The 27,880-nt window shown below is 43.2% G+C and overlaps 1 protein-coding gene across 1 annotated transcript in view; it reads left to right on the top strand.

Annotated features, from left to right (window-relative positions):
- The window catches only part of MEIOB (meiosis specific with OB-fold), a 1,713,677-nt gene that overhangs the window by 748,071 nt on the left and 937,726 nt on the right, over positions 1 to 27,880 (top strand). The window contains exon 7 of the mRNA XM_069647289.1: positions 16,754 to 16,854. Within this exon, the coding sequence (XP_069503390.1) occupies positions 16,754 to 16,854 (101 nt within the window). The remainder of the gene's footprint in view (positions 1 to 16,753; positions 16,855 to 27,880) is intronic.

The raw sequence follows: 27,880 nt of genomic DNA, 5'->3' as shown, positions 1-27,880 counted from the left end.
AAGATATGCCTGCCCACATTAACCAAAAACATTCCCTCCCCACCCATAACTCCTAAACCTGACTCTACCACACTTTCACCTTATGACTCTAACTTCTGCCCGAGAGTGCATTAAGATACTGCCTGACAACATTGACTCTTCCTCTCTTGGCTCTGTGAAAGGTTTGCAGATGTGCACCTACATCCACTTGTTTTATGTTTGTTGTAACATGAATAACGTTCACGCGCCAGAATTTCTGTTACTCATTGTGCCTTACCAAAAGCGTCACCCACACTATATAATCTAACTACCAGCTCAAATATCGGATACTGGCTGTAAGTAAGCAGGCTACTTGGATGTTGTAACCAAATCCCATACTTCCTCTTCTTTGTACATATGTCACGCAAGTGATTTGAAGTGGCCCACTTGTAAGTTACCGCATTATGAAACTCAAATATTAATTTGCCCTCTAAAGAATTTGAAAAGACAAATGTGATGTTCAGCATCTCCTACTTTAGCATGACTAACATTACCCTATAAGTAGAGAGCAACATTGCAATATCATTTACTTAGCCTACAGGGGGTAATGGGTATGGACTATGCCTGGGATTACTCGTCCATAGTATCAGAGCACTGGATATTCAGACAGGAGAATGCTTTTCACACAATCTGCATCATTTCCAAGTGTTCAGTGTTCCTTGGGGTATGGACCTTCACACATTATATGGTAACTCGCTTTTATAGAATAACAGTTTCACTGAGCACTTGTGTAATCCTACACAATGATATAAGGGTGGGGTATGTTGCAAACAATCTTGTATGCACTGCAAAAGAATTGTGTACATGCAGAGTCATGACATTCTTAAAATGCACATCATATGTTGAGGCATCTAATATACCTTGCTTGCAAAGTATTTTGGGTCTGAACATATCCCAGTGAGTGTTTACTGCTACAATCCCTCACTTTTTACAGTGCTCTCTCAAATAGTATTGGAGGTAAGCACAGGGGCGGGGGAAGGGTATGGGTGAAAGCATCACTCCTTACAGGTGATGAACAAAGCAGCAAATTTCAAAGACCAAGTCAGACGTTTCGGCAGTACACTGAAGGAAATATGTTGCCTGTTTGCTAAAGGATAGGAAAGTCTAGTACCCATCTGGACAACAGCACCTTCTTTTTCTTTCTATGCTACACTGCTGAGGGCTTTTCAATATAACCATGTGTTCTGTGTGTGCAGTCTCCAGCATCTCCCTGCATCTTATTTAACTGATCACAAAGAATTACAGAGGAGGGATCCATCGTTGTAGAAGAAGGCACTAAATAATTTGTATCTCTGATGTATTGATGCAATTAACTTAAAAGGCATATATGAGTGGTTTTCTTCAACAGGGCTCCATAATAAACCTCAGTAAGGGTCTTGTTTAATTTTATCTAGGCTGTGGTGCGGAAGGATGGGCAAAACTAAACACTTTATTATGTGCCCTGTCATTTCACTCCCTATGTCAGGGGGACAAGCAGGGCTCTAATCAGATGTTGCTCCCTACTTGGAGTCAAATGATTTTTCAGGGAGTAAAAAAGTTATTAGCTTTGCCAATAGAGATACTTTCTGCCTATTAAAAGATGTTCTTTCCCCATAAAATTCCCTTTGAGATCAGGAATTAATATTATTAAAGTTCCTTCCTTCCTATGCCATTGCTCTGCTGGTCACTAATTCAAAAAAATATCAGTGGAGCTTTGTGGGTTGAGGCAATGATATGTTTGTTGTTTCTCGTTTTTGTTAGGAACATTTTCCTTTTTTAGGGAGTAAAAATGCATGGTGCATATGTCTCTTATTTCGAAGGCTGGTGTTATCACTACCCACAGGAGAACGTAATGTGGATAGTAAGCAGAGGCACATGAATTTTGGATCATAATATTCTAAGGTGCAGTTATTCTGATGCAGTTATAATCTGTACACAAATTATTAGAATCATGTTCTCCTGGCCCTTGGATTACTTCATTAAAGTGGCACTTGAACTCCTTTAGCATGTTTTTGACACAATGCTTTTAATTGCCATTAATCCATCGGCAAATGTATTCTGTGTGAGTTTCTTGACAGCCACATCAGTTATGACAAGAGATATTTGAGGGCCACCACCAGGGTCATTGCTCGCAGCAGTAACAGGCTGACAAGCCAGCCTATTCAAGGAGTGGAACCCACCTACCAAACCCCGCACCAAGAGCCAACCTACCTAACGGTCAAGCAACAATAACGCACCAGCCTTGAAAATGATCCCTTGGGTCGAAACACGTGTCGGTTGACCACGAGATTATCACATCAAGAAAAAAATTCCCTTTTTTTGAAAAATCAGAATACAAAGAAACATTTCTTTAAGAATAAATATTGTTTGTGCGTCATATGTGGGAACACAACTAAGATATATTTGTGTTTTGTAATACAAATTAGTGATTTTCCAGTGGCATAAAACATACAGGGCCTCATTAAGTCTTGGGGCGGTATCCCGGTGTACATTTGCCAGAATACCGCCTAAAATAATTACTGTCACTACCACTTGGTCCGGAGGAATTACCACCAGATTACAACTGGTGGTGGCGGTACAATTCCCCATTCATATTGAGTCCATATTGAGTCCATTGGAATAAATGTGGCTTTTTGGCAGGATTACCGCAGCGGAAATTCTGACGATTTCGGCATTGAGTTGGAGGGTTTACCTCCAGGATTTTTCCTGGAGGCAAATCTTCCACTCCAGGCCCGAAATCGTAATTTGGCATAGTGGTAAAGTTGGCGGCAATGGAGTTACTGCCAACTTTACCACTTACCGCCAAACTCGTAACGAGGCCGACATTTTTCTCTGCGCAGAAGTACATTTGCAAGGTACTGTGGCAGATACTGAAGTCTTGGACTGGTTGATGAGTTTTCTGTATAATCACAAATGACCTGACAAAAGAGTACACTAACCACTAGCTACCCACCTCTATCACACGATAGGGGCTACTTATCAACAATATTTCTCAAAGTGGGATTTCATTAGATTATATCTATCACCACAGTCAAGATAATATATTCAACATATTTTAATCATATTTTCACAGATCTTAAAATACATAAAAAACCATTTAGGGCGTTCATCAATTGTATATTGCCACAAAAGAGAGAAGAAGGAAACACCGATTTGCATTTTTGGCTGTTATCAAATAAAAATGCATTCACAATTTACTTGCAATCGTTGGTTTAAGTGGTGTTAGTAATAATGTGTGATGATCACATTGCAATTATACACAAACGTAGTATAATGGCGTCAACAGTTTGATGTGTTTCTGGGGCCAAGGACAGCACTGTTGCAGTCTACAACTCATCAATAGTGTCCCAGGACCCGTCTTCAGGACGCACTTGGTTTAAAAAAAAGGGTGACACTGTAAACATGGCGCCTATGTGTCAGTGTTATCACCTACCGGATAAATAAAAATGAAACGGCTATAAGACTTACTCAATACATCTAAAAATCTTGTACCAGTGGTGTTATGGTCATAGAGAAAGTGAAAAGTAGCCAACTTGCTAACCTTATGTTAATTTCTTGGGTTGTGGAGGGCGTGGCGATTGCATTGGTCAATCTAATAATGGCGTCGGTTCGGTCCGTCAAGGTAATTCAGGCAGTAAATCAATACATATTTGGAATCAAATAATAATATGACATAAACTCAATTACTGTCATAATTTTCTATATTAGTGATAGGTATTTACGGTCTTGTATGAATATAAACAGGAGTGGGGATTCCCAAATTGCGTGTTGAATAATGGACATCTGTTGCATAGATATTAAGGCACTACAAATCCCACGATGCATCACAGAATCTGTAAGTGATCGCAAAAAGGCAGTCAATATAGTCTAATTTCTCCCATTGGTGTTTATGAACAACTAATGGGGAGAGGTATCCAACACTTACTTGTCGGTGCATTCTCCCGGATTCTATCTTAGTTTGTCTCTCCCGTGTTGTTATAAAGGGTGGATTCACGTGTTGTATTCCCAATCGCTCGCCCTGTATGGGGACAAGGAGAGCAGGTCAAAACACGGCTCGTGGGTGAGTGCCGTGTTGTTCCTGCTTCTTCGTAGTTAAGAATCGTTTTAGCTTACCTCTTGTGTAAATACTCGAGGCAAAACGTTCCGCTGCTCGAGACGACTCCTTCCGTGCGGTACCTGTGTGTTCAGGGATCAACCCTGATTATCAACAGTGGACTGCCGGCGTTCGTGCCATAGAAACCAAGGAGGGACCACCAGCATACGGTTAAAAAGATAGACCATCTTGTAATGGATGGATAGAATGTGGTGTGTAGACACAAACATGTCACAACCACATGGAGGTCGAGAAGTTAAGCAGATCACCTCATAAATAACCATGGGGGAATTGTTCTCCATGTGTGTGAATCCGACACCGGGCATCAGGACGGCATGTCAATGACTTGGCCATTCTATTCGAGCGTGATGCCATGGAAACCAAAGAGGGACTACCAACATGCGGTTCAGGAAATGTGCCATCTTGTAATGGATGAACAAAATACGGTGTGCAGAACCAAATGGGAGTCGAGGGGCCACGCAGACCACCCCATCAACAAACATGGGGAAACATTCTCCATGTGTATCAATCCGACACCAGACGTCAGGCCAGCATGTCTGTGACGTAGTCATTATATTCGAAAGTGGTGTCAGGCGCCTGTTGTGTGGGTGACAAGTAGTGCCATGGTGGTGTTTCTTCATGTATGTAGCCAGAATTACGTAGATTCTGTAAAATAACTCAGCATACGGGATACAATAATGTGTAATGTCTCTGGATGAATTACTAATATCAGAGATGCACCTACATAAATAATTCAAACCTAGATGATGATCAATATTGTGTCTGGTGATATGTGTATTACCCGGTTACCAGACATTTGGTCGAAAAAAATTGGTCGACCAGACAAATGGTCGAACCAATTTGGTCGAAAACCAAATGGTCGAATGTTTTTTTTTTTTATTTTCACCCCTTTTTTTTTTTTTTTTTGGGGGGGGGTCCCCCCCCCAACCCCCTTTTTTTTCTAAAAACCCATTTTTGTAAAAAAAAACGAAAACCCGAAAAATAAATATATAATTAAAAAAAAAATTCGACCATTTGGTTTTCGACCAAATTGCGTCGACCAATGTCATTCGACCAGTTTTAGGTCGACCAAATGTCTGGACACCGTATTACCCGTACTGGCCTGATAAGTCATATATATAAAGTTACAGTATCTGGATCTAGATGTATCTGTGTTATATCTCATCTATTGATATGAAATCATCTGTGATCTGACGTGCTAAAAATGTACCAAGAGTAGATCTGTTCATGCCCAAGTGGGTGTATGCGGTATTAATGGATAAAGAGATTCCATTCAACGGCAATGTTTAAACCGGATTGGGCTGTTTTAAGGTTGTAGATCCATTTCTGTTCCAGTTTTTTAAGGGACAGATCTCTGTTGCCACCTCGTGGGTGGGCTTTGGTTGTTTGAATGACAAACCAAAACATATCCTCGCAGGTGCGCTTGGCCTCCAGATAGTGGGCTACTAATGGTTTATCAGGGGTTCCATTGCGAATGGCTGAGCGATGTTCGCCAATTCGCAATTTGACAGACCTAATAGTTTTCCCTACCTATATTAACCCACAGGGGCATTTTATCCCGTAGATGACCCATTTGGTCAGACAGTTTGAGAACGATCTATATTTCGACATCCGACCATTGAGGTCAATTTGTTTCAAGTTTTTGGTCAGATGACAGACCGAGCATTGTCCAAATGCATAGTGTCCGCTAACTGGTGGAAGTCCCCACAGTGTGGTCTGTGTTGATATCTCGTTTTTATTCATGGGGTAAGTGTGGACTAATTTATCTCGAAGGTTCGCCATCCGTTTCAAAGCAAATCTGGGACAATTGGGTCTGAAGTCTTCAGTTTGAACAGTTTTGCAATTTCTGAGTATGATCCTTCTCAGATCATTACTCAGAGGGAAAAAAGATGAGACACGTGTGATTCTTTCCTCCTGCGGTTTTGTGTGTTTCTGAAGAATAACCTCACGATTGGCCTTCCTGGCCCTTTTCATGGATCTCTTAATGATTTTACGGGGATATTGTCTATTTCGTAGTTTCTCACTAAGTTCCTGGCTGTTGGTTTTAAAGTCAGTAATTTCGCTGCAGTTACGTCGAATTCTCAAAAATTGTCCATATGGCAAATTTTCTTGTAAACTAGACGGGTGAAAACTACTAAAAAGTAGTAGTGTGTTCCTGTCTGTGGGTTTTTTGAATAATGTGGTGCCCAAATGATCTGCTTTTTTGAAGATCTTTAAATCAAGGAAAGCGATATTATCACTGCTATAAGCCATGGTGAATTTAATCGTTGGGGTTTGTCCATTGAGAGACACAAGAAAGCTATCCAGCTGATCCTGACTGCCATGCCATAACATAAAGACATCATCAATGTAACAGTGCCACGCACTGATGTAGTCATGGAAGGGATTGGTCACCGCATAGATGAAGTTGGTTTCATAGTGGTCCATATACAGGTTAGCCAGATCCGGTGCGAATGTGGCCCCCATTGATGTACCTTGTTTTTGTTGGTAAAAGGTTTGGTTGCATATGAAAAAGTTTTTTGCCAATGCCAGCCTTACACATTCAATGATGAAATTGGAGGGGACTGTAAGATCTGCCCTTTTTTCAAGATATTGGTGTAATACTTCTATGCAGTGGTCCTGAGGGATGTTGGTGTACAACGATTCTACATCGAGGGTAACCAGGATGTCGTTAGCTCCAAGGTGTAAGCTAGCAATAGTGTGGATCATAGCTGTCGTATCTTGGATATACGATTTCATCTTGGCCACAAAAGGTCTCAGGAAAGAGTCTGCATAGATAGAGAGAGGCTCTAACAGTGAACCTATTGCCGACACAATGGGGCGGCCTGGGGGATTAGTTTCATTCTTATGTATTTTGGGTAACAGATAAAAGGCCGGTATGGTGGAATGTGGTCTGGTCAGAAATAAAAATTCATCTTTACAAATCCATTTCTGGTCATGTGCATGTTGCATGAGGCTCATTATTTCCTCCGTCAATCCCGTGGTAGGGTTGCCAGCTAGTTTACGGTAACATTGTTGGTTTACCAATTGTTTGTCTATTTCGATGTTATATGCATTTACATCCCACAATACAATACCACCTCCCTTGTCGGCAGGTTTCACTACAAAGGCAGTGTTGTTTTCAAGATCTTTTAACGCTCTACGTTCTGCCTGAGTGAGATTGTCTTTGTGTTCATTTTTCTTCTTAAAGAGATAGTCCAATTCTCTTATTACTTTATTTTCAAAAGTTGGAATCTCAGGAGAAATCATACTAGATATGGGTGTAAAGGACGAGGGAGATTTAAGTCCTGTTATATTATCATCTGCCGTAGACCCTTCTTTTGGATTGCGGAAAAAATATTTGAGCCTTACCAACCTGAATAAATTTCTCATTTCTACCTCTGTTGTAAATTTATCTGCTATCTTAGTAGCAACAAAAGATAGCCCTTTACTCAAAACACTAGTTTCTATATCACTAGTTTCTATATCAGTCAGGGCATGAGAACCGAGGTTGAAAACCGGTATTACCAGTTGGTCTGTGGAGGTTGCCACTGTCTGGTTGGCATCGTGCAGTTGCCCCATTGTCTGTTCTTCCCTCGTTTCCCCTGTCCCTGAAAAAACTGCGGTTGGGCACCTCTTTGTGTCTGGGCCCCTCGACTTGTTGAGGGTTGTGCTGTTGAAGAGTCTGAGTAGCTGCTGTTAGATGAGTTGGAAAAGGTAAGAAATTTGTTACCGCAACTTCTATTATACGCATTTTATTTTAGCCCATGTGTTTGGAAAAAGATTTTTAAAGAATTGCAGTGGCTGAGTAGAGGAACTTCCTTTGCAAACTCTCTTCTGCGACGGTAGCTCACAAACTGGCTTACCTCATTAGTCAGTTGCGCACATGGAAAATAATGTGCGCACAACAGCCAACCAGTTCCGCACATAGAGAAAAATAATTAGAGGGAACATTGGTGGTGAATAGTATATTCAGTCTTTGCGGTCATCCTCATCTAGACCTAGTCGTGGCATATAACCACAAGAAATACCTGCTGCACACTTCAGGAAGTTTGAAGGCGTTGGCTCTCTGGGGGATGCCTCCCTGTTCCCTTGGGCTAATCAGGCAGTAACAAGGAGGAATGGAGACTAAGGAGGTGTTAGGAAGCCAGAAGGAGGAGATGATGGGTGAAGGGGAGATGAGGAACAATAGAAGACATGAGGTGGTTGGAGGAAGAGACCATGGAGAAGCATTTCCACCGTAGAACGTTCATGTTGATGTCCACAATATGCCAGCATTGGCACTGTAAAGTTTGTGCCATAGTTTCTGTGTCCACAATATACAGTACCGTTTCCTCTCTAGAGCACTTTCATGCTGTCTGTGTCCCAGAAACAAGCCATTCTTGTTACCGTAAAACCTTTCCATAATGATACCAACAGTATATGCCTAGATGCCACTATGAATCACATTTATGGGTGTGGGTGTAAGTGCAGGCCCTGAAATCCGGCCAAAACCCATATATGAATTCCACACAGGCACCAGTGCATGCAAACACTAACACATGCAAAACTGTCATGCACACACGCAGAGAATTAACAACACATAAGCCCTTTCTCTTTTGTTTTTATTGACCTTTTCCATCCAGGTGTGGTGCTCTTGCTGGGTCATTTATCTCCGGGGCATCAGAACCTGGTTCCAAAGCCTGCAGTTTAAACAGTAATCCAGATGCTTCCTCTCATTGGCAGTCTCTTTTGTTTAATCAAGCATGTTATAATGGTTTTCAACTGTATTGTAAGCATGTCACCATTTAGCAGATAAGCACACACATGGCGAGGAAGATAAATTGAGGTGCCTAATATTACATTATTTTTATGAAGTCGGGAAGCCAGAATTATAACGTGGATCCTAAAGTTGGCAACATTTCCACTAGACCTCTTCTTTCCACCCCTCTGTTTCCCACTGTGCTTCCCTACACCTCCTTTATCCTCTTTTCCCCTCGATCTCCTCCCTTTCCTTGATGCCTTTTGTTAGTGAGGCAGCATCGAGGGACAGTAGACAAGTGCCTAGGGTAGTGTGGATGAAAAGTGCTGCTGTGTCTGCATAATTGGGGCTAAATGGTGAGACGGATGATTGCGGGGATGTATGTTGGTGGAAGGGTCACAATGCCCTTGTGGTTGAGTGTCTAGTGAGTGGTGCTTGCCTGTTTGGGTGTATCAGCGTGAATTGAAAGTGCACTACCTGTTGTCAAATGAGTGAAGTGTGCAAATGTGTCTGGTTGGAGTGTGGGACTGTTATGATGGTGGGGATGTGCCTATGAGGGCTTGAGGAGAACATGTCTGTGAGGGCAGGGATGGAGCTAGAACTGTAGAACTGTGGCATTTGGGGTTGGGATGCGTGGGGTACTTGAGCAATACAATTTATGATCTGTCTGATAATTATTACAAATCTTTCATGTGATCATTACGGTATACTAACTATATGAGATCAATGTTTCTGATTGCCTGCCAATTGATCATTAAAGCAAATCTCCTACCTGCTCATAACTATTGAAACTGTGCTAGAGTCCTTATTACTTATTCGTCTGGTTGTCCATGTTGCTAATACATTACCCGCAGTCATTCCTGATCTTTTGGCAACTGGTCAATGTTAAAAAATTCAGCTTCATGGCTTTTATGCCTAATCCTGTGTGATGGTCTGAATAAGTCCAAACAATTATTTTGTGTCAACTTGGATGTAGCTCCAGGGACTTTTGTGACCCTTGATCACAAACATCGTACTACATTAAGCACTGTACTTGAGATGGATACGCAATCATCTTGCTCTGAACATCATGCTCCTCCAATTGTTATTGCTACTGTTTTGAATCAAAACACTGATCAAAGCATTAAAGAAACCCAGATTCCAATGGCACTAATAACAACCATCTCAAATACAACTTTAACTGATACTGATGTTTTAATCATTACAATGCTGGATAGCCTAAGGACAGATCCATATCCTAACAAGAAAACTATGCTAGCAATATTCCATTCTATCACAGAGCTAGATCAAATTACATCGGATGACATTGAACCAACTAAATATCCAGAAATGTCCAACTGTAGCACAGTAGAACTTAAAATTCTGTCAAGAATTGTTAAGAACATGATCTGGAGAGCTAAAGATATCTTGAAAAAGAATGGTATCCGGCTGGAAACTAGGAAGCAACATCAGTCTCTAATACAATCAGAACACTCTAGATTCACATCTGGCTCACAATTGTCAATGAATTCTAGACAAACATCTCAACCTCTTGCCCAAGCGTGTTGTAGATGTATGCGATCTACACCTTCAACAGAGCAGTCATTGAATAACCCACCACCACCTCAACCTCCCTCTAGATGGATGTGGGTATCCAAAGCAATACAGGCACAGTCACAACCCTCACAACATTAGCATAACACCTCAACTAAATCTCACACCTGCTCTTTAGCTGTGTGGAACACGAGAGGTTTCTCCCACCTCCTCTCGTCCACATCTAATTGTCTTAATGACTATGACCTAATTCTACTACAGGAGACATGGCTGACATCTGAACCAATATGGGCTTATCATCATGTATCCTCAATACTTGCTACAAAAGCCATAAGAGGTCGTCCTGCTGCTGGAATGTTAACAGCTGTTAAAATTAATGCCCAATTACAATTAGAATCAGGGCAATCACCACACTCGGGCATTCAACTAATTAAAATGACTCCTAATCCGCAACACCCACTCCATCTGCGATAATAAACATATATTGGAATCCTGTAACGATTAATGAAACATCATTCATTGCAAAAATTGAGTCAATATTAGATCTAATCAAATCAAATCCACAAATCCACCACAATCATTGCTGGTGATTTCAATATGAATTGTACCATTGCAAACACTGTTCATCTTGCATCTAGAGCTGGCAGATGGATGTCTGTAATGAAAGTTAGAAAATTCACCATGCTCAATGGTACTTCAAGCAATGACACTACAATCCCATATACATGGAAGCGAGGTGCATCTACATCAGTCATTGACTAGATTTTTATATCCCTGAATGCGAATAAACAAATTGCCTCCTTTAATATAATCCCAAACTCTGCGAGCGATCATCTAATATTAGAAGTTCGTTGGATACCACATACCAGAACAGAGTCAACATATTTCAATATACCAATAATACTCAACCATGCCAGAAACCGTTTTATAAGGCGCCTGCCCCAAATAATATCTCTAACAAAATCATTGATAAAAGTTGACAGTGATAATCAATCTCTTAGAGATGTGGATTATACAAATTATATACAAATAATAACACAAAGAAATCAGTCATGGAAGTCGGCCAGAATTCAAACATAAACACGCCTATCATATAGAATTAGCAAGACTTAAACAAGAATTACGTAAATCATTGAGACTTAAGTCTCCTTCCACTCAAGCAACTCAAAGACATACCCTGAGAACGAAATATAGGGATAAAATAAAACAAATTAAATTGAATCGGAAACTGTCACACCTGTGCCACTGGAGCACACATTGGCAACCAACATGGACAATATGGTACTCGCTTATCTTCATAATACTTTTTAAACAACCCCTATTCACATTTTGGTCATTAATTTCCATTTGTACTACATTGGTACTTTCCTATTCAGTTAACTACATGTACCATAATGCACCTTGCTTCAGCTATCAATTCCTGGCCATTCATATTCGTCTGTATTGGAACCACAATCCCCAGAAATCCCTAGCAATCAGTGCTGCTTCCACCATCTCAGGACCAGAGAGGAAGGAGGCAGATTATCTTCAGGTGTGCTGCTCCAGGTGCTGCCAATTAGCCTGCCTCAGTACAGGGCAGGGCTGTATTTAAGCAGCTGCCTGCAGGAGCTCAATCTCTTGCATGAAGAGTCCTCCCAGCCCCTTTTTGTCTTGTGACTCGAATTTGTATGCTGTTCCTGCTGCTGCATTTTCCTGCTTTGATCCAGTGCTCTTTCGGGGCTGCCTGCCTTGCAGCCTGCTACACTCTGCTGCCTACAGCCCTAGCCTTCTGGGCCCTCTGCCTCACAGCCCTGCTCCTCTGGGCTCCCTACCTTGCAGCCTGCAACCCTCCGCTGCCTACAGCCCTGGTCCTCTGGGCTCCCTGCCTTGCAGCCTGTTACACTCTGCTGCCTTCAGCCCCAGCCTTCTGGGCTCTCTGCCTCACAGCCCTGGTCCTCTGGGCTCCCTGCCTTGCAGCCTGTTACACTCCGCTGCCTACAGCCATAGCCTTCCGGGCTCCCTGCCTCACTGCCCTGCTCCTCTGGGCTCCCTGCCTTGCAGCCTGCAATCCTCCGCTGCCTACAGCCTGGGTCCTCTGGGCTCCCTGCCTTGCAGCCTGCTACTCTCTTCTGTTTTCAGCCCTGACCCTCTGGGCTCCCTGCCTCGAGGCCCTGTTCCTTTGGGTTCACTCCTTGCTGCCCTGCTCCTCTGGGCTCTCTGTCTGCCGCCTACTACAGCTCTCAGTCCTACTCCCTGCTCCTCTGGACTATCTGCCTTGCAACCTACAACAGTCCTCTGCAATCCACTACAGTTTTTCTGCACCTTGTGCCATCCGGTACTGCAACCCTGCTTCCTTGTTTTCAGCCCCCCTATTTCCTGGCTGCTGCTCTCTTGCTCTCTTCCTTGTTTGCAACCCCTTGTTCTTGATCCCTGTCCTTCTCTTCCTGGAGTCATCTGTCCTCCCCTTTAGTTTACCCATTTCTATTGTACTGTTTTTTCCTTCCTTCCCTTCTACTAGATTTCTCTTAGACTTCCTTTTTCCTGGTTATTTATGTTCTTGTCTCTCTTGAGTCTTATATTGATCCTTTGTACAGAGCTTGACTGTTGGTTTCCGGCAGGCAACCTCTGCCCCTTCCCTTGTCGCATTTTCTGTGTTACAGACACCCACAGCTGTTGTTCCCAGCCATGAGCAGACAGAGTGGGCCCCTGTAATAGTAATCTGTGCAGAAGGCTGGAGTTTCCAAAGGTCCGTGGAACACTCTTTAGCATTTCTGCATACACCCCAAGAGGGAATCCAGTTTGTTTGTATCTTTGTATTTCCTGCCCCTTTCTGTTCACAACTACAGTTGCCTACTTTTCTTTCTTGTTGAGTTTCCTGCTGTGTGTGTACTTATCTGTCACCTTACATCAGCACAACCACCCAAACCCTACCTGGGGGCCCTGTGCCACTCTTGGCAGAGTGCCATCCTTGACAGAAACATACAGACAATAAAAATATGCTGAAAGTGGTTATGACGAAATCTGTATCAGAAATTTGGAAACTTATCAACGTTTCAACAACTCCAGTGGCACAATCATTTAAACTAAATACTATTGATGAACAACGATGGGCTACCCATTTTAGTAATCTTCTTAATAAATAATTAGCATCATCGATAGTTCTTTACATAACTCCGCCTGATTTGAGCAAGATTTCATTTGATAAACTAGATATTATTCTATTGATGAAGAAACTAAGTATGTCAAGAGCTCCAGGTCCGGACGGTTTAGCTAATGTGACCCTTAAAGCCCATCCGGATTAATGGTCAAGCATTTTAGAAATCATTTTTAAGGAAATTATCCGTACAGGGCTTTTGCCCTCTTCATGGCAGAAATCTATCATTATCCCTATTTTTAAGAAAGGTGACTGGAGCAATTCAGACAACTACAGGCCGATAGCACTGCTGGACGCTCCTGGAAAAATATTTGCCAGATTTATTTGAAAAGACCTAAACAAATGGCTTAATCAAGAAAAACTATTAGACCTTCATCAATCAGGTTTTATTAAAGGCGTAGGAACAGTTTTAAACCTAATGATTTTATCCATAATTAAGAAACAAGCGATCGACAAGAAACAACCAGTATTTATAGCCCTAATTGATTTTAGACAGGCGTTTGACTGTTACACGTGATATTTTATGGTCAAAGCTTTTAGATTTTAACTGTCTGCAACATCTTTTTTTATATAATATATCAATTTTATTCATCTACATTTATCAAAGTTAAATTAACAACCAATGGCATTCTATCAGCACCCATCTCCATTAATACAGGCCTGAAACAAGGCTGCATATTTGCCTCAATTTAATAAAATGTTTATATCAGAGATATAAAAACAGCCTTTGAATCAGTCTGTGCATTCTCCCCAAAGATAGGCGCAATAGAAATCCTGTGGATGATTTGGTCGTTCTAAATAGAACCCCAATAGGCCTTCAACACAAATTAACTGCTCTAGGTAATTATGTGAATAATAATAATCTAACTTTAAACACTTCCAAATCTAATGTATTAGTATTCCATCACTGATTGCCGAAGTCTGGATATAGATTCAAATGGTTGCTATGTGACATCCCATTGAATCAAATATCCCAATATAAATATCTTGGAGTAAACTTGAATACCCACCCTTCAGACTATCCATATAAACTAGAACTCAAACAGAGAATGAAATATCTGGCGACCCAGGGCAAAGCAATCCAGAGTAAATATGGGCAATTGTCCTATAAACCGGCACTACTTTTTTATAAGCAGAAGGTTATTTCCATAATTTCCTATGATGCGCAAACTAAATCTCTGTTTAATTTTCCATGATGGGATCTATTAGAAGGTGTCTTCCGGAAGACAATGTTAACGCTCCTCCTTATTATGCCTATATCTCTCATTAGATTCGAGCTGGGCTATATATATCTTAAAGCTATTATATCTTGGCAATTGATAGCTATGTACAGGAAATGCCATCTTGCTGAGAAAGAGCAGAATAATCTTTTCTTAGCTTTAAAACTAGCTATGTTTTCAAATTCATCCTCCACTATTCATGTATGGAAAAAACAATGTCAGGCAATCCTCACTGAAGCAGATATCTCGCTAGAATTATTATTAGAATCACCAGATAAGGCAAAGAAATAATTCTGACTTCATGACTGGATAACTACCTGGACCTCCTGCAGTCACTATCTCAATTTCAAAGCAGGCGAGTTTTTATTAAAACCAATGCATCAAACTCCAGTATACATAAAACAATTCCCAGATCGAGTATTTGCAATTTTTATTTTGCATTTTCGCATTAATTTATGGCCAACGAAAACACGACTTGCGACATTCAATAAAAATCTCAACATAGATACTACATGTAGGTTCTGTAACATCTCTGGACAACATGAAACCATTCAACATCTTGGAACAGAATGTGTGCTATTAGTCGAGCAACACAAAACGGCCCGCTATAAATATCTTAAAGAATTTAAACTACTAACTAAACATCAGATGTGGGTCTACATCTTTAATACCAGTAATACATCATTGAATATTGCTACAATACATTTTCTCCTGGCCCCGAATCTACTTGAAAACAATGCTTTTAACTTAATCATTATGAATCTTGAAATTGTATCTGAAAAAACATATATAAAATACAGTCCAAAACAATAAGTCTAAGCTACAGCCAATGTCCATCTCTCTGTACATCTCAAGTTGGATAAATAGATGCCAAATAGAGATGTCTGAATAACCAGATTGAATAATTTTATATTTGAGTTTTATAGTTACAAAACATGCATAATATACAATTAATGTTATAAGAAATCTGTTATTTATATTTTAACTTTTGATTTTATAGCATGTGCGTATTAACTTTTATAATCATCTCCCAAAAAAAGGAAAAAAAGCTGTTTGCTTTTTAATTATCGAATCTGTACCATCTGTTGTTTTGATCCAATTTACTTTTTTAGAATGCAATGATCTCCCTTGTAATTTAGAATCAAATGTAAAAGTTATAAAGGTGTCACCAATATGTATGTTGCTTATTAATTATCGAATAATCATCTTTTTTACTCCATCTGTTATTCTAATCCAACTTTTCCACTTGTACTAATTTTGTATTTAGACATTCATAGAATGCATTTGATCTATCTTGTAGAATGTATTGATCTATCTTGTAATGTAAAATCAAATCTAAAAGTTAAATAGATGCTACCAATATGTGCTTTGTAACAATTGAGCAAGTTGATGTATTTCAACTAAACCAATTTCTAAATAAAAAATAAAAAAAATCAATTTCTGATCTGTCTGATAATTATTACGAATCTTTCATCATGTGATCATTACGGTATACTATATGAGATCAATGTTTTTGATTGCCTGTCAATTGATCATTAAAGCAAATCTCCTACCTGCTCATAACTATTGAAACTGTGCTAGAGTCCTTATTGCTTATTTGTCTGGTTGTCCATGTTGCTAAAATATTACCCACAGTCATTCCTGATCTTTTGGCTGCTGGTCAAGGTTAAAAATTCAGCTTCATGGCTTTCATGCCTAATCCTGTGTGATGGTCATCCTAGTTAAACCTTTCAGACATCATTAGCAGTCTGTAAAAGGTAAAGATGGGTTATTATTGTCCGGTCCAATTGAGAAAAAGTATTGCAACATGCAGAGTGTGGGGCCTAATTTTGTAAGATTCATCATGAAACATCAGCTTAAAATGCATTTTGCCTGTTTGCTTAGTGATACAATACTTTGTTTCATGGTGAACAATATCTAACACTGAGCAATGGTTTGTTGGAAAATGCTAGCTTGGAGGAAGATTTTTTAGGGCTGAACTACAGTATCTCTGACATTTAAGTTACACACCATTTGTATTTGTGCCTTCTTCTAAGGTTGGGGAGCCAAAGAATTTCACTACTGCTGATAAAAGGAAAGGTCAGAGATGCGAGATCAGGCTATATGATGACACAGTGACATCATTTCCTTTGATATGGTGAGTTTATTTTTTACTGTAAATGGAATCGTTTTGTTCGAATGTACTAGTTGGTTTTGTGTAAGTGTTCACCAAATATAGCAAACTAACAACATTCTTTTATGCAAACTTTTCTGGCCAGTCATATAAGGCCTGATTCTTGACATTTACAGCCTGATTCATGGAATTATTTGCGTGAAAAATGCCGATTTGCGTGCCTTTCTGCCTGAAAATCCCTGTTTGAAGTATGCGGATTTTCAGGCAGAAAGGCGCGCAAATCTGCGTTTTTCACGCAAATAATACCATGAATCAGGCAGTTATAGTTGTGCATTTGTACATTATTCTCGACAGTAAGTGCACACTTTATTTAATATTGTGTTTTTGTTCTCATTACAACACATACATGAAAACAGCTTAGAAGGAAGCTGTAAAGATTCTCCCTACAATCTTGTTTAAACAAATCAGTAATATCTCACTTAATCTGCCAGGCCTCACAAAATCCACTCAACCACTTTGCATTATTGCTGAATTGTTTAGGACGGTCCAACACCATTGTCATAGTACTCAACCATAAGTAACAGTGCCCCTTCTCGGATGCTTGTTTGCTATCTCATGGTTCAAAATTCATGGTCACTGAATAACTCCTGTTAGAGCTAATACATCTCCAGCTGAACTGGCTTGTATTTCAAGCATTTTTGGGAGTACCCCCCATACAAAGCGCAAAGTGTAATGCAAACGCCTTCCAGCATCGGACATCGAAGCTTGGGCAAAGTGGCAGTCCAGCAGCCGCTGAGTAGCTCAACTAACACTAGTGCACGGTGCCCACAAGTCTGCCCTTGGTATGCCTTCCATTTGGTTGAGGAGACCTTTGGTGTGTGTGGAGGTGAGGGCGCTACTACGATTCTTTACGTGGCTGTAAGACTTTGTAGCCACACAATTGTAATTCCCTTGCCTATGAAATACAAAACGGGCCATGATAGATGCTTGTTATTGCTGTCCCTGATGCACTGCAGCAGCAGGCCCCAAAGCACAATTTCTTCGCAGTCATACCTTGCCGTCAAATACGGCTTCACAGCAACACCCCCCCTTGCTCTGCTGAACTCTAAAGTTGGTGCAAGCCATGCCACGATTAGCTAATGCAGTGCTGTTTGTCTAAACGTATTGTGTGACCTACTACTGCATTTAAAATTAGATATTAAGATGAAAAGTCTCAAAATACAACACAAACAAATGGGACTGCAGTCACTTGTCACGCTGTGCACTGGAATGCATGCTGGCTGCACTGCGCCAAACAGTTTCCTGTAAATGCATGTTTCTGCTGTGCTGCACTGCTTCAAATGAGGATTCCCATGCAATTAGGGTGGCCGCCAGATTGCTCCCGTCTAAACCAGACACCATTGTTCTACACCTTGGCTTTCATTTAGAAAATGATTATCAGGCTTGTTAGTTCAAGTAGTTAACGTGAATCCAACCAAGGCTATTTTATTCTAGCATGTACCAGCGTATTAAACTAAGCCAAGGCAGGAAAAATTGTGCCTGCGTTACAGGAAGGAATCTTGACTTGTGTCCCTGCTGCATACAAGAGATAGGACCGCATAGCATCATGCTTCTGCAGTGTCTGCTGCATCAGACAAGGCTTCGGGCAGCAAGTCGAGGGTCCACTTACTTCAGATTCCAGAGGTTCCTCTTGCCCCTGCCCTTAACAAAGGGTTTTACAACATGATATGAGCTCCTGTGGAAATGGAATTTAACTTGTAGAAAGAAGTCTGTCTTTGCGATTTGGGAGAGAAGTGAGACACTATGGAGAGGGGCACTGTAGAGTAACAAGTTCTTCTGTACCAATTATTTTGCCCTTTTCCTAATATTAGAATGCAGTTGTAGTGTCCTTGATTGTAGCAAGTGTTTGAAATGCTGGAACTGTAATAGTGTTCATCTGCAGCAAGCACATGATAAAAGGCTACGACTGTAAATATTCTTGAGCATCAAGGATATTGGTAGCATCTTGCGATGCTCACTACTACCCAATCTACATCACTACTTTCCTGGGCAAACTCTTGGAAAAGCTGGCCATCTCCCAACTTAATCTTCACACTGAATTGGTTGGTTGTCTCCATGACCATCAGTCTGGCTTCAGAGCTGCCAGAAGCACGGAAACTGCTCTCCTGAACATCTGTGAAGACCTGCTCTCCAACCTTGACTCCAATACCCCCTGTGTCCTCATCTTACTTGATCTCTCTTCTGCCTTTGACATGTTCAACCATGCCATCCTGCTCAACCGTCTCCATGATAACCTAGGTATCACCGATGAGGCCCTGGCTTGGCTGACCTCTTTCCTCTCCGATCGACCCTCCCAGGTCCAACTTGGGTCTTTCCTCTCCTCTATCTATATCTCTACCCGTGGTTTTCCCCAGCGGTCTAATCTCTCACCCTGCTTGTTCAACCAATACCTGGCACTTCTTGCCCACCGCATTGCCGCTCTCTGCCCTAACTTTCAGTGCTACGCCGGCGACACTCAGCTCATTTTCAGGCTCCCTTCTGCCACATCTTCTCGGTATGCAGTAATAAAATTGCGGCAAAAATGTCACCTTTACAAAAAATCGCGGCAAAAATGCTGTGGTTTGACCCGGTAAAGGTGTATCCCATTATACCATTTAAGGGGAGCTGGGGCTTCGGGGGTGTCCCCCGCTCTCCTTAAATGGTATAATGGGTCTGGGGATTGCAGGGGTGTCCCCCGCATCCTTTACATGGATTGCAGTGGCAAAACCACAGCCTTTTTGCCACAATTTTTTGTGTAAAAAGCCATTTTTGCCGTGATTTTAACACATGGAACCCTCTTCTCCTTCTCTCATCTCTGACTGTCTATCCACGATCCTGGAGTGGTGTGCCACCAACAATCTCTGCCTTAATGCCAGTAAGACTGAGATTCTCCTCATCGGCACACCTGCTCCCTCCTTTCCTGTCGCTCTCTGGCTGGCCTCACTTGGCCCTCTTCCTTCTCCCACATAAAAACTTGGGGTCATCTTCAACTCCACTCTCTCCTTCTCTGCTCACATCTCTGACGTCTCTAAGAAGTCACACTACCAGCTACACCTCCTCAGAGGTATTATTCCCTTCCTCTCCTTCCCCCAGAAGCTCACTGTCTCCAGAGCTCTGGGTCTCTCTAGGCTGGACTAACAGCCTCTTTCTAAATCTACCTGCTTCTACTCTCCGCCCTCTGCAACTCATCCAGAACAGGACTGCAAACCTTGTACTTGGCCTCAAGCTCAGGGACCATATCTCTCCAGGACTGAAATCTCTGCACTGGCTCCCAGTGGCTGCGAGGATTAAGTTCAAAACCCTCTGCATTGTCCACAAGGCCTTCTGGGGCCTGGGGCCTCAATACCTACAACTCTCTCTTCCTAAATATCTTCCTTCTCGAGCTCTTCGCTCATCCGCCTCCAACTCCCTCAGGGTCAGTCGCTTCTCCAAGCAACGAGTTGGTGGTAGATCTCTTTCCTCGGCTGGGGCCTCCCTCTGGAACAGCCTCTCTGCCTCCCTGAAACTTGAGGAGAACCATCTCTGGTTCCGGAAGCACTTCAAGACCTTCCCCTTTGCTCCTGCTTTCTCTCCTCCTCTCCCCTGCTGAACTCCTGACTGTAACTGCACTTGTCACCTGGCTACCTTCTGATCTCGGGCCCATGTCCCCCCTCCCCTGCCAGCTGCACATCTGTACTGCCTCCTGGGCAACCCCTGCACTTGGGGGCTGTTTCTGTATCCGTACAGTCCCCTCCAGCTCTTGACACTTGTTGTCTGCACATACTTCTGCACTTGCCACTTGCTGCCCACACTTTTACCTATTGCTTATTTATTTTATTTATTCTTTATGGTTGATCCTATGTATTGCACTGCCCCCTCCCCCTTGACCCCCCCACACTTACCCTTTCCCCCCTCCCCTGCACCTGCGCGATCTCAACGTCACCTGGCCTAGTAAGATTGCATGTATAGGCGCGTTATAAATGCCATATCATATCATATCATGTACTTTTTCTCGAGGCGGGCTGAGTTCTATGAACTAATGCAGCAACATATAGTGTCTGGAATTTGAAGACACATTCATTTCAGCTTTTTTTCTTTGTTAAATTGGGGCATTGGGAAAGAGGTGTGCCGAAGAGTGATGTGCAAACAAAGCAGATCAAGCACAGAGCTTAGTAAATCACAGCTTTGAAAAAAAATAACCTAAAGTGATTCTTAAGCTCATTTGACATGGTATGTTGGTCTGGATGGAGGAAGAGTTACCACCACAAGGCCCAAGCTCATCTGTGCTGTGATGTGAAACGTTGCTGTGACCCTTACCTGTTGTTCTGTGTTCTTATCCACTCTAAAGTTTCTACAGTCTTCTCTCGAGAGACTCAAAGGTGCAGTAGTTGCCCTTGTCTGAGAAGATCCCCTGTATTATCTCAGGAGAAATGTGTCTCATGGAGAAAGAATAGGGCATATCCTTCCCCCATATGTTAAAAATGCACCCCAGGTGAAGAAACTACAAAACATTATCCACACAAAAGGTTTTGCTGGCTTCGATTATCAGCAACCAGCAAAATGTGGGATGTGCAAGGTCCACCATGGAACGGAATCCAGAGCCAAATGGAAATCTTATGGCAACATCAAAAAAATAACTCACAGAGCAAGCATCCGTGCTTGGTGCCAGGATGCTAGAAACCAGAAATCAAACTCACTGGCCAACCCAGATCCAGAATGCAGCATCATCATGCCACTATAACACTACTGCCTGATGGCAGATAGGCCTTTTGTTAATCTTGGGCCATAGGCAATGGGCCAATTTTAATCAGTAAAACAAAATCCCCTCCTGATCACAAGTGAAAATAAACATTGGGTACATGGGGACAGTGTGGCACCATTATGCAAGGGCCTATCGAGAACAAAACCACTAATGGGGCGATAGACCTCCCAACCTGGCACACAAAGGATTAATACCTCCTAGAGCATTCCTGTAATAGGTGGTACAAGCCTGCTAATAATGACGGTGTTAGGATGGCCTTTCATAGTGAGTATTAATTTGAGAGGAGTAGGAAGAGAAGAGTCTGAGGATCAGAACCTGCCTGGGCCAAACCAAATCGGCCAAATAGCTGGAAAGTCGCAGAATAGGAGGTGTCTGAGCAAACTGAGCCACACTATAGAACATCCCAGGTTGAATGAAATGCTAGACTAGAGAGCCTAGACCCAAAGTCTGGTACAAGACAGACCTTAACAGCAGAGGTCATGGAGACGACAGCTGGGGCTCTAGCCTAAAAGCTGGTGAAAGCAGCTAATCCACCAGAGGTTGGCTATTTTAAGAAAACCCAGTTAGGGGGTAGACATCCCATGCAGAAGTACCCAAATAGGGGGTAGAATTCCTACCCAGAAATACCAGGTAGGGATGAGAATTCTTACCCAGCAGAACCCATAGGGAAAGAGGAGTAACCATTCAGGCCTTTCCCTGGTAGCAGTTTCAAACCTATGACTTGACATTGTGATCATCTGACAAAAGCGACGACAAAGATCAAGAAGTGTGCTAAGGTAGAGCTACCCTGAGACGTTCAGTAATCTGAAGGACTTTCTCCTCTGAGTGAATGCCCTAGGAATTGGGTGGATTTAGCTTAGGGAACAGGTATTGTACTCAGGATAGTAGGTCCTTTTTATAATGGGCTTTCACTCGATTTAGGTAACCTTCTCTTGCTGCCACATTTTGCTGATGAAACTTCCCTATGTGTTTGTTTAAATCCTTTAGGCTCTCCTCACCCATTCCCCTGCCTGAAGCTTGGTAAAAGGGAATACAAACTCAATGGAACATCCCACCAGGAATGCCTAACTAGACCAAGATAGACCTAAGATAAAAAAGAATACCTATTCTACTGAGACCGGGGATTTTTCACCCTTAAATGTAGACACTGGGTTCCACCTTCTCTAAGGATAAGAATGATTCATTTGTTAATGATGATCTGTTTATGTTGAACCCTCTACTTCAGTTACTCCTTTTTTATCTTAGAATAAAACTGGTTATACTTCATTCATTTGTGTACACATGTTCTGTTTCTCCCCCCTCATGACAGGGGTTACTAGATACAATAATGATTTTCCATAATAACTTACATGAAAGTCTTAATACTATTAAAGACACGAAGGCGAGCATTATGCTTCTCTTTCTTGTATTAAACATATGAAAAGAAGCTCAGCAGCAAGAATTTTATGCACCTGACTGCGAGCAAAGAGTATGCATAACAAAAGGTGCATTAAAATATTAATAAAATATCAACAAAACAAAAGCTTTAGTCAATAAATGTCTCTGAAGGAACAAAAAAGTCAATTTCCAAGGAGGCTTAACCAGAGTTCATAACAAGTCACCAACATGTGACACCAGTTCACCAATAGGCATACAGCTGCCCTTCCAAATAGCCCTGAACATAATGTAACTTCCTCTTTCGAGGCTGCAAACTTGGCTGTCCATAAACCATCAGAATAAAACTGTAACTTGAGGCCGTCTGTAGAAGGAGAAACCAAGTCGACCCGGAGGTCAGGCAGACTTCTCTGTAGCCACTGTCAAGGAAAAAGAAAATAACTAGGGTTACTTGATGCATATGACAACCCTAGTCCCCTTGCGAGAGTGGGAGAGAAATCAGTGTGTTATTCTGTAAATACACATAGCCTGCAGAAATTACCCCCCAAAGCAATGCGAACAACGACTGCCCTCAAGCATGTCTTGCGCCGCTATTTCTCTCACTGGGTGGGATAATGCTCACCTCTGTGTCTTTAATAGAATTAAGACTTTCTTGTAAGTTATATGGAAAATATTTATTCTATGTCAAGACCGGAGGCTCACATTATGCTTGTTTAAAGATTACTTACCACAATCGATGCAGGTTGTTCTACCGGTTTCAGGTAGAATTGCTTGAAGATTGACTCACCTGCTCAATCAGCCATCCTCATGATGTCCTCCAAACGGACTCTGACCTGAAAGGCTTTGGAAGCCATGGCCACTCTCACGGAGTGGGCGCCGAAGTTATCAGTATCTACTCCTGCTTGTGATAGCGTCCAACGCACCCAGCGTGCTAATGTTGGAGTGGAAACCGCTCGGTGGGGTTTGCGCAGTGCTATCAATAGCTGTCCATTAGGAGAGGTCCTAAGAGGCGCAGTTACCTCTTCGTAGACCTTTAAGCACTTGACCAAGCAAAGCTTGGGCTGCTCTCTAAAGGAGGAGTAAGAAATTACCCTGGAATTGCATTTTGTCCTTCTGTATATGTGGAACACTATGCCATCAGGAGAAAAAGTCCTACCTGCTAGATCAAGAGCTCTGACATCCTAGACCCTCCTGCAGGAGACCAAGCAAAGCAATGTAGTAAGCTTGCCGGAAAGCGCAGTACAGGATAACTCTTCGTTATGAGGCCAGGAAAGAAAACGTTGAGTACCTTGTTCACATGCCAAAGCTTGTTATAACGGGACAGAGGCGGCACCGTAAACCGAATACCCTTAAGTAGTCTGCAAACGAGGTGATGCTCTCCTGCTGGGACCCCTTGGACGAGGTCGTGGTCCGCAGAAATTGCCGAGCGGTAAGCATTGACTGTCCTATAGGCGAGACCTCTCTCGACTAAAGAGGCTAGAAAATTTCGAATTTCTTCTATCGGAGCTGAAACCGGATGAAGCCCTCGGTCCTGGTGCTCCAGGAGTTGGAGTACCTCTTGAGGGTAGCAGGGGCCCAGCTCTCCTCGATGAGACTGATGGCCTTAAGGGACATCCCTGGAACTCTCCATCTTGCCCTGAAATCCTCCAGGCTGCTAGGGTCAGTGACCCATTGAGGAGAAGGGGGTGGCGTTGTCCTGACGGATCCAATAGCAGATCTGGAAACTGGGGTAGAAGGATTGGAAAATCTGATGAAAGTTCCAGAAGAACTGGAAACCAGGTCTGAGATGTCCAGACCGGGGCTATGAGGACTAGCTCTGTTCGCTCCGATGTGCCTTTGCCAGGGTCCTCGCTATCATGGTAAACGGTGGAAAGGCATAAAGTACCCCTCCGTCCAGTGTTGCAGAAACACATTGTTCCGATCGCTGCTGGATCCGGTCTCCAGCTGTAAAACTCTGGGAGCTGAGTGTTGAGGCGGGAGGCAAAAAGATCCCTGGACATGTGGCCCCATACTCGTTGGAGTGCAGAAAGATGTCTCTGAGCCTCCAGTCACTGTAATCGGTGGAATGGCAGGAGTTCCAGTACGCCACTACGTTTCTGAGACCTGGGAGATACTCCGCCGTGACGGAAATCTGGTGTTCCAGACAGAAATGCCAAAAGTCTTTGGCTAGCTCCGCTAGAAGCCTTGATTTGGTGCTACCCAGGTGATTGATGCTCACTGCTGAAATGTTGTCCGTTTTCAGAAAAGTACAGAAACTCACTCTGTCTCTGGCAAATAAGCGCACAGCAAAAGAGCCTGAAGGAGCTCCAGACAGTTTATATGCATTTCCAGCTCCTTAGGTGACCAAGTCCCTCCAGTGGCTACCGTGCCGCATCTTGCAACCCAAACGGAGCGACTGGCGTCTGACTCGATGACAATATCCGGGGTGTACCCGAAGATGGCTCTGCCGTTCCAGGCTTCCATGTGCGTCAGCCACCAGGTGAGTCCTGTCTTCGCCTGAGGCGAGAGTGTCAGACACTGGGAGTAGGAAAGGCTGCTTGAATGGAGGAGGATAGGAGACCTATCACTCTCGCTAAATCTCAGAGAGATATGACGTTCCTCTGCAGAAGCCTGCAAATCTCCTGACGAGTAGAATGAATCTTGTCCACGGGCAGACGGAGCTGTGAAATCTGCGTATCCACTACGAAGCCTAGAAATTCTAGGTTCCTGGATGGGCACAGAATCAATTTTTCCCAATTTATGAGGAAACTGAGACTGTGTAACAGATCTATGGCAAGTCTGGCCTGCTGTTCCACCAAGGCTTGGGACTGCGCCATGAAAATGATGTTGTCCAAGTAATTTATTAGTCTGACACCTTGCTCTCTTAGATGCGCTACCACGGGCCTTAGGAGCTTGGTGAATGCCCAAGGTGCAGAGGAGAGCCCGAAAGGCAAGCTTGTGCACGCCCTGTCCTGGTTCTTCCAGGAGAACTGCAGAAAACTTGTGACTGGTGTATGGGCATTGCGAGGTAAGCATCCTTGAGATCCAGGCGAATGAGCCAGTTGCTTGGTCTCAAGATGTCTCTGAGCAAGTGTATCCCCTCCATCTTCAAATGGCGGTAGACTATGAAATCGTTCAGAGCCCTGAGATGTATCACTGGGCGTACTTTTTGCTTCCTGTGAACCAAAAATATGGGACTGAAGAAGCCGCCCTGGTTCGAGCAAGGGCGAATTGCCAGTTTCTGATGTAGACTGCGTACTTCGCTGTCTAACGCTGCCACGTCCGCTTCGGACATTATTATTGGGGCGGGCCAACACGCTTGAAAGGGTTGAGCGAAAAATTCTAGGCGTAAACCTGGAGCTCCATCCCTGACCCAGGCTTCTCCTGATAAGGAATCCCATGCTCGCGCAAAGAGAGCTAATCTCCCTCCTATGGGTATCTGCGGCGCTGGCGCTGTTATGGGTACACTGACCTGTTGGTTGTTGTCGGGCTGGATATCTTGCGGCTCTCCTCCAGCCACGACCTCTACCTCACCCTCTTGATGGAAAGAAGGTATCTGAGCGGTCTTGCCAGGTATAGCAATGGCCTCTTGACTGTTGAGGTCTTCTATCAAATGAATACCGACCAGAGGAGCGACCCCTACCTCGTCAGGCCCAGGAAAACATTTTGGAAGCAAAAACCCCCTTAATGGATGATTGAGCCTTGTCGAAGGCGGTGAAGGTGCCGACAAATGTGGCCATTTCTTTCATAAATGAGTCCCCGAATAACAAACCTTGGGCTGCGGCTCTGGTTTCGGTATCTGCCAGCTCCCCCAGCTTGGAATCAATTTTTAGTAGGATGCTCTTCTGGCGTTTAGCGGAGATGGCACAGCTGGCGTTTCCCAGCAAACCGAGTGCCCTCTGGACCCAACCTGAAAGAATTACAGGATCGATGGCGTTGCCTGTCTCAATAGCTGCTTCAGTCAAGTCCATTATTTTCGCGAGGGGACCAGTAATGTCCAGGATCCTGTCCTGGCAGGATCTCCAGGCACGGTCAATGCCTTTCCTTTGATCTTTAGCGTTCTTCCCAAGGAAGGTGATCATCTTGGGGTCTAGTTCCGGGGTTAGAGACACTTTCCCGGTATCTCTGGGCGAGGGTATTCTGCCCTGAGTCTGGCTCTGACCTCTTTATCCAGGGGCATACGCAGCCTGGCCTTGATATATTCTGTTGTCCTCAGGGACGGTTCCCAGCCTGTAGATCTGTGATGTATCAGGTTCTCCGGCGTAAACATCCCCCTTAGTGGAGAATGTTCCCCGGCTGCCTCCTTGGGGATTGGGGCTGCCGCAATACCTGAGGTGGAGGGTCTTGACCCTATGGTTTGATCATCCTCATCCGAGGAGATGGGGGTCTGGTTGTAGTTATCATAACCCCCGCGTCCTGCTCGTAGTCAGTGCCCTGTCGGTATCCCTCTGGGCTCGAGGGTCTGACACCCCTATTGTCTTCCTCGGGGTGAGCGGGTCGATCGTGAGAAGGGGCTTCCTTCCTCGTCAGAAAGGCTTTTTTAAGCCTGGAGAAGGCGTCTGAAACTGCAGCAGTGGCTTGTTCTGGCTGGAGCGGGGGGTTCTGAGAGTCTTTACTCTTACGAGCCGGAGTACATCCACCATCAGAAAGGTGCTTTCTTTTCTGTGTCTTCTTCCTCCCTATCGGGGGAGTTGTTTGCAAGTGCTCTTCCATACTGTCCAGGCACTGCTGAATGGGCAAGAGCATTTCTTTAACAGCCCTCTTGATGCTGGTCTCCACAGAAGATCCCAGTACCTTCTTGAAGCTGTGTGCCATAGCCACTTCATCAATTTGGTAGGTATCTTCCTCATACTCGGACCACTCTTGGTCTGCCTGAGGGGAGTACTGAGCTGCCAAAATGATTAATGTAAACTTCCA

This window comes from Ambystoma mexicanum, chromosome 2q (genome assembly GCF_040938575.1).
Source record: "Ambystoma mexicanum isolate Mex_15411 chromosome 2q, UKY_AmexF1_1, whole genome shotgun sequence".
NCBI classification, from domain to species: Eukaryota; Metazoa; Chordata; class Amphibia; order Caudata; family Ambystomatidae; genus Ambystoma; species Ambystoma mexicanum.
Note: the sequence above shows the minus strand (reverse complement) of the source record. Positions and strands in the feature narration are given on the sequence as shown.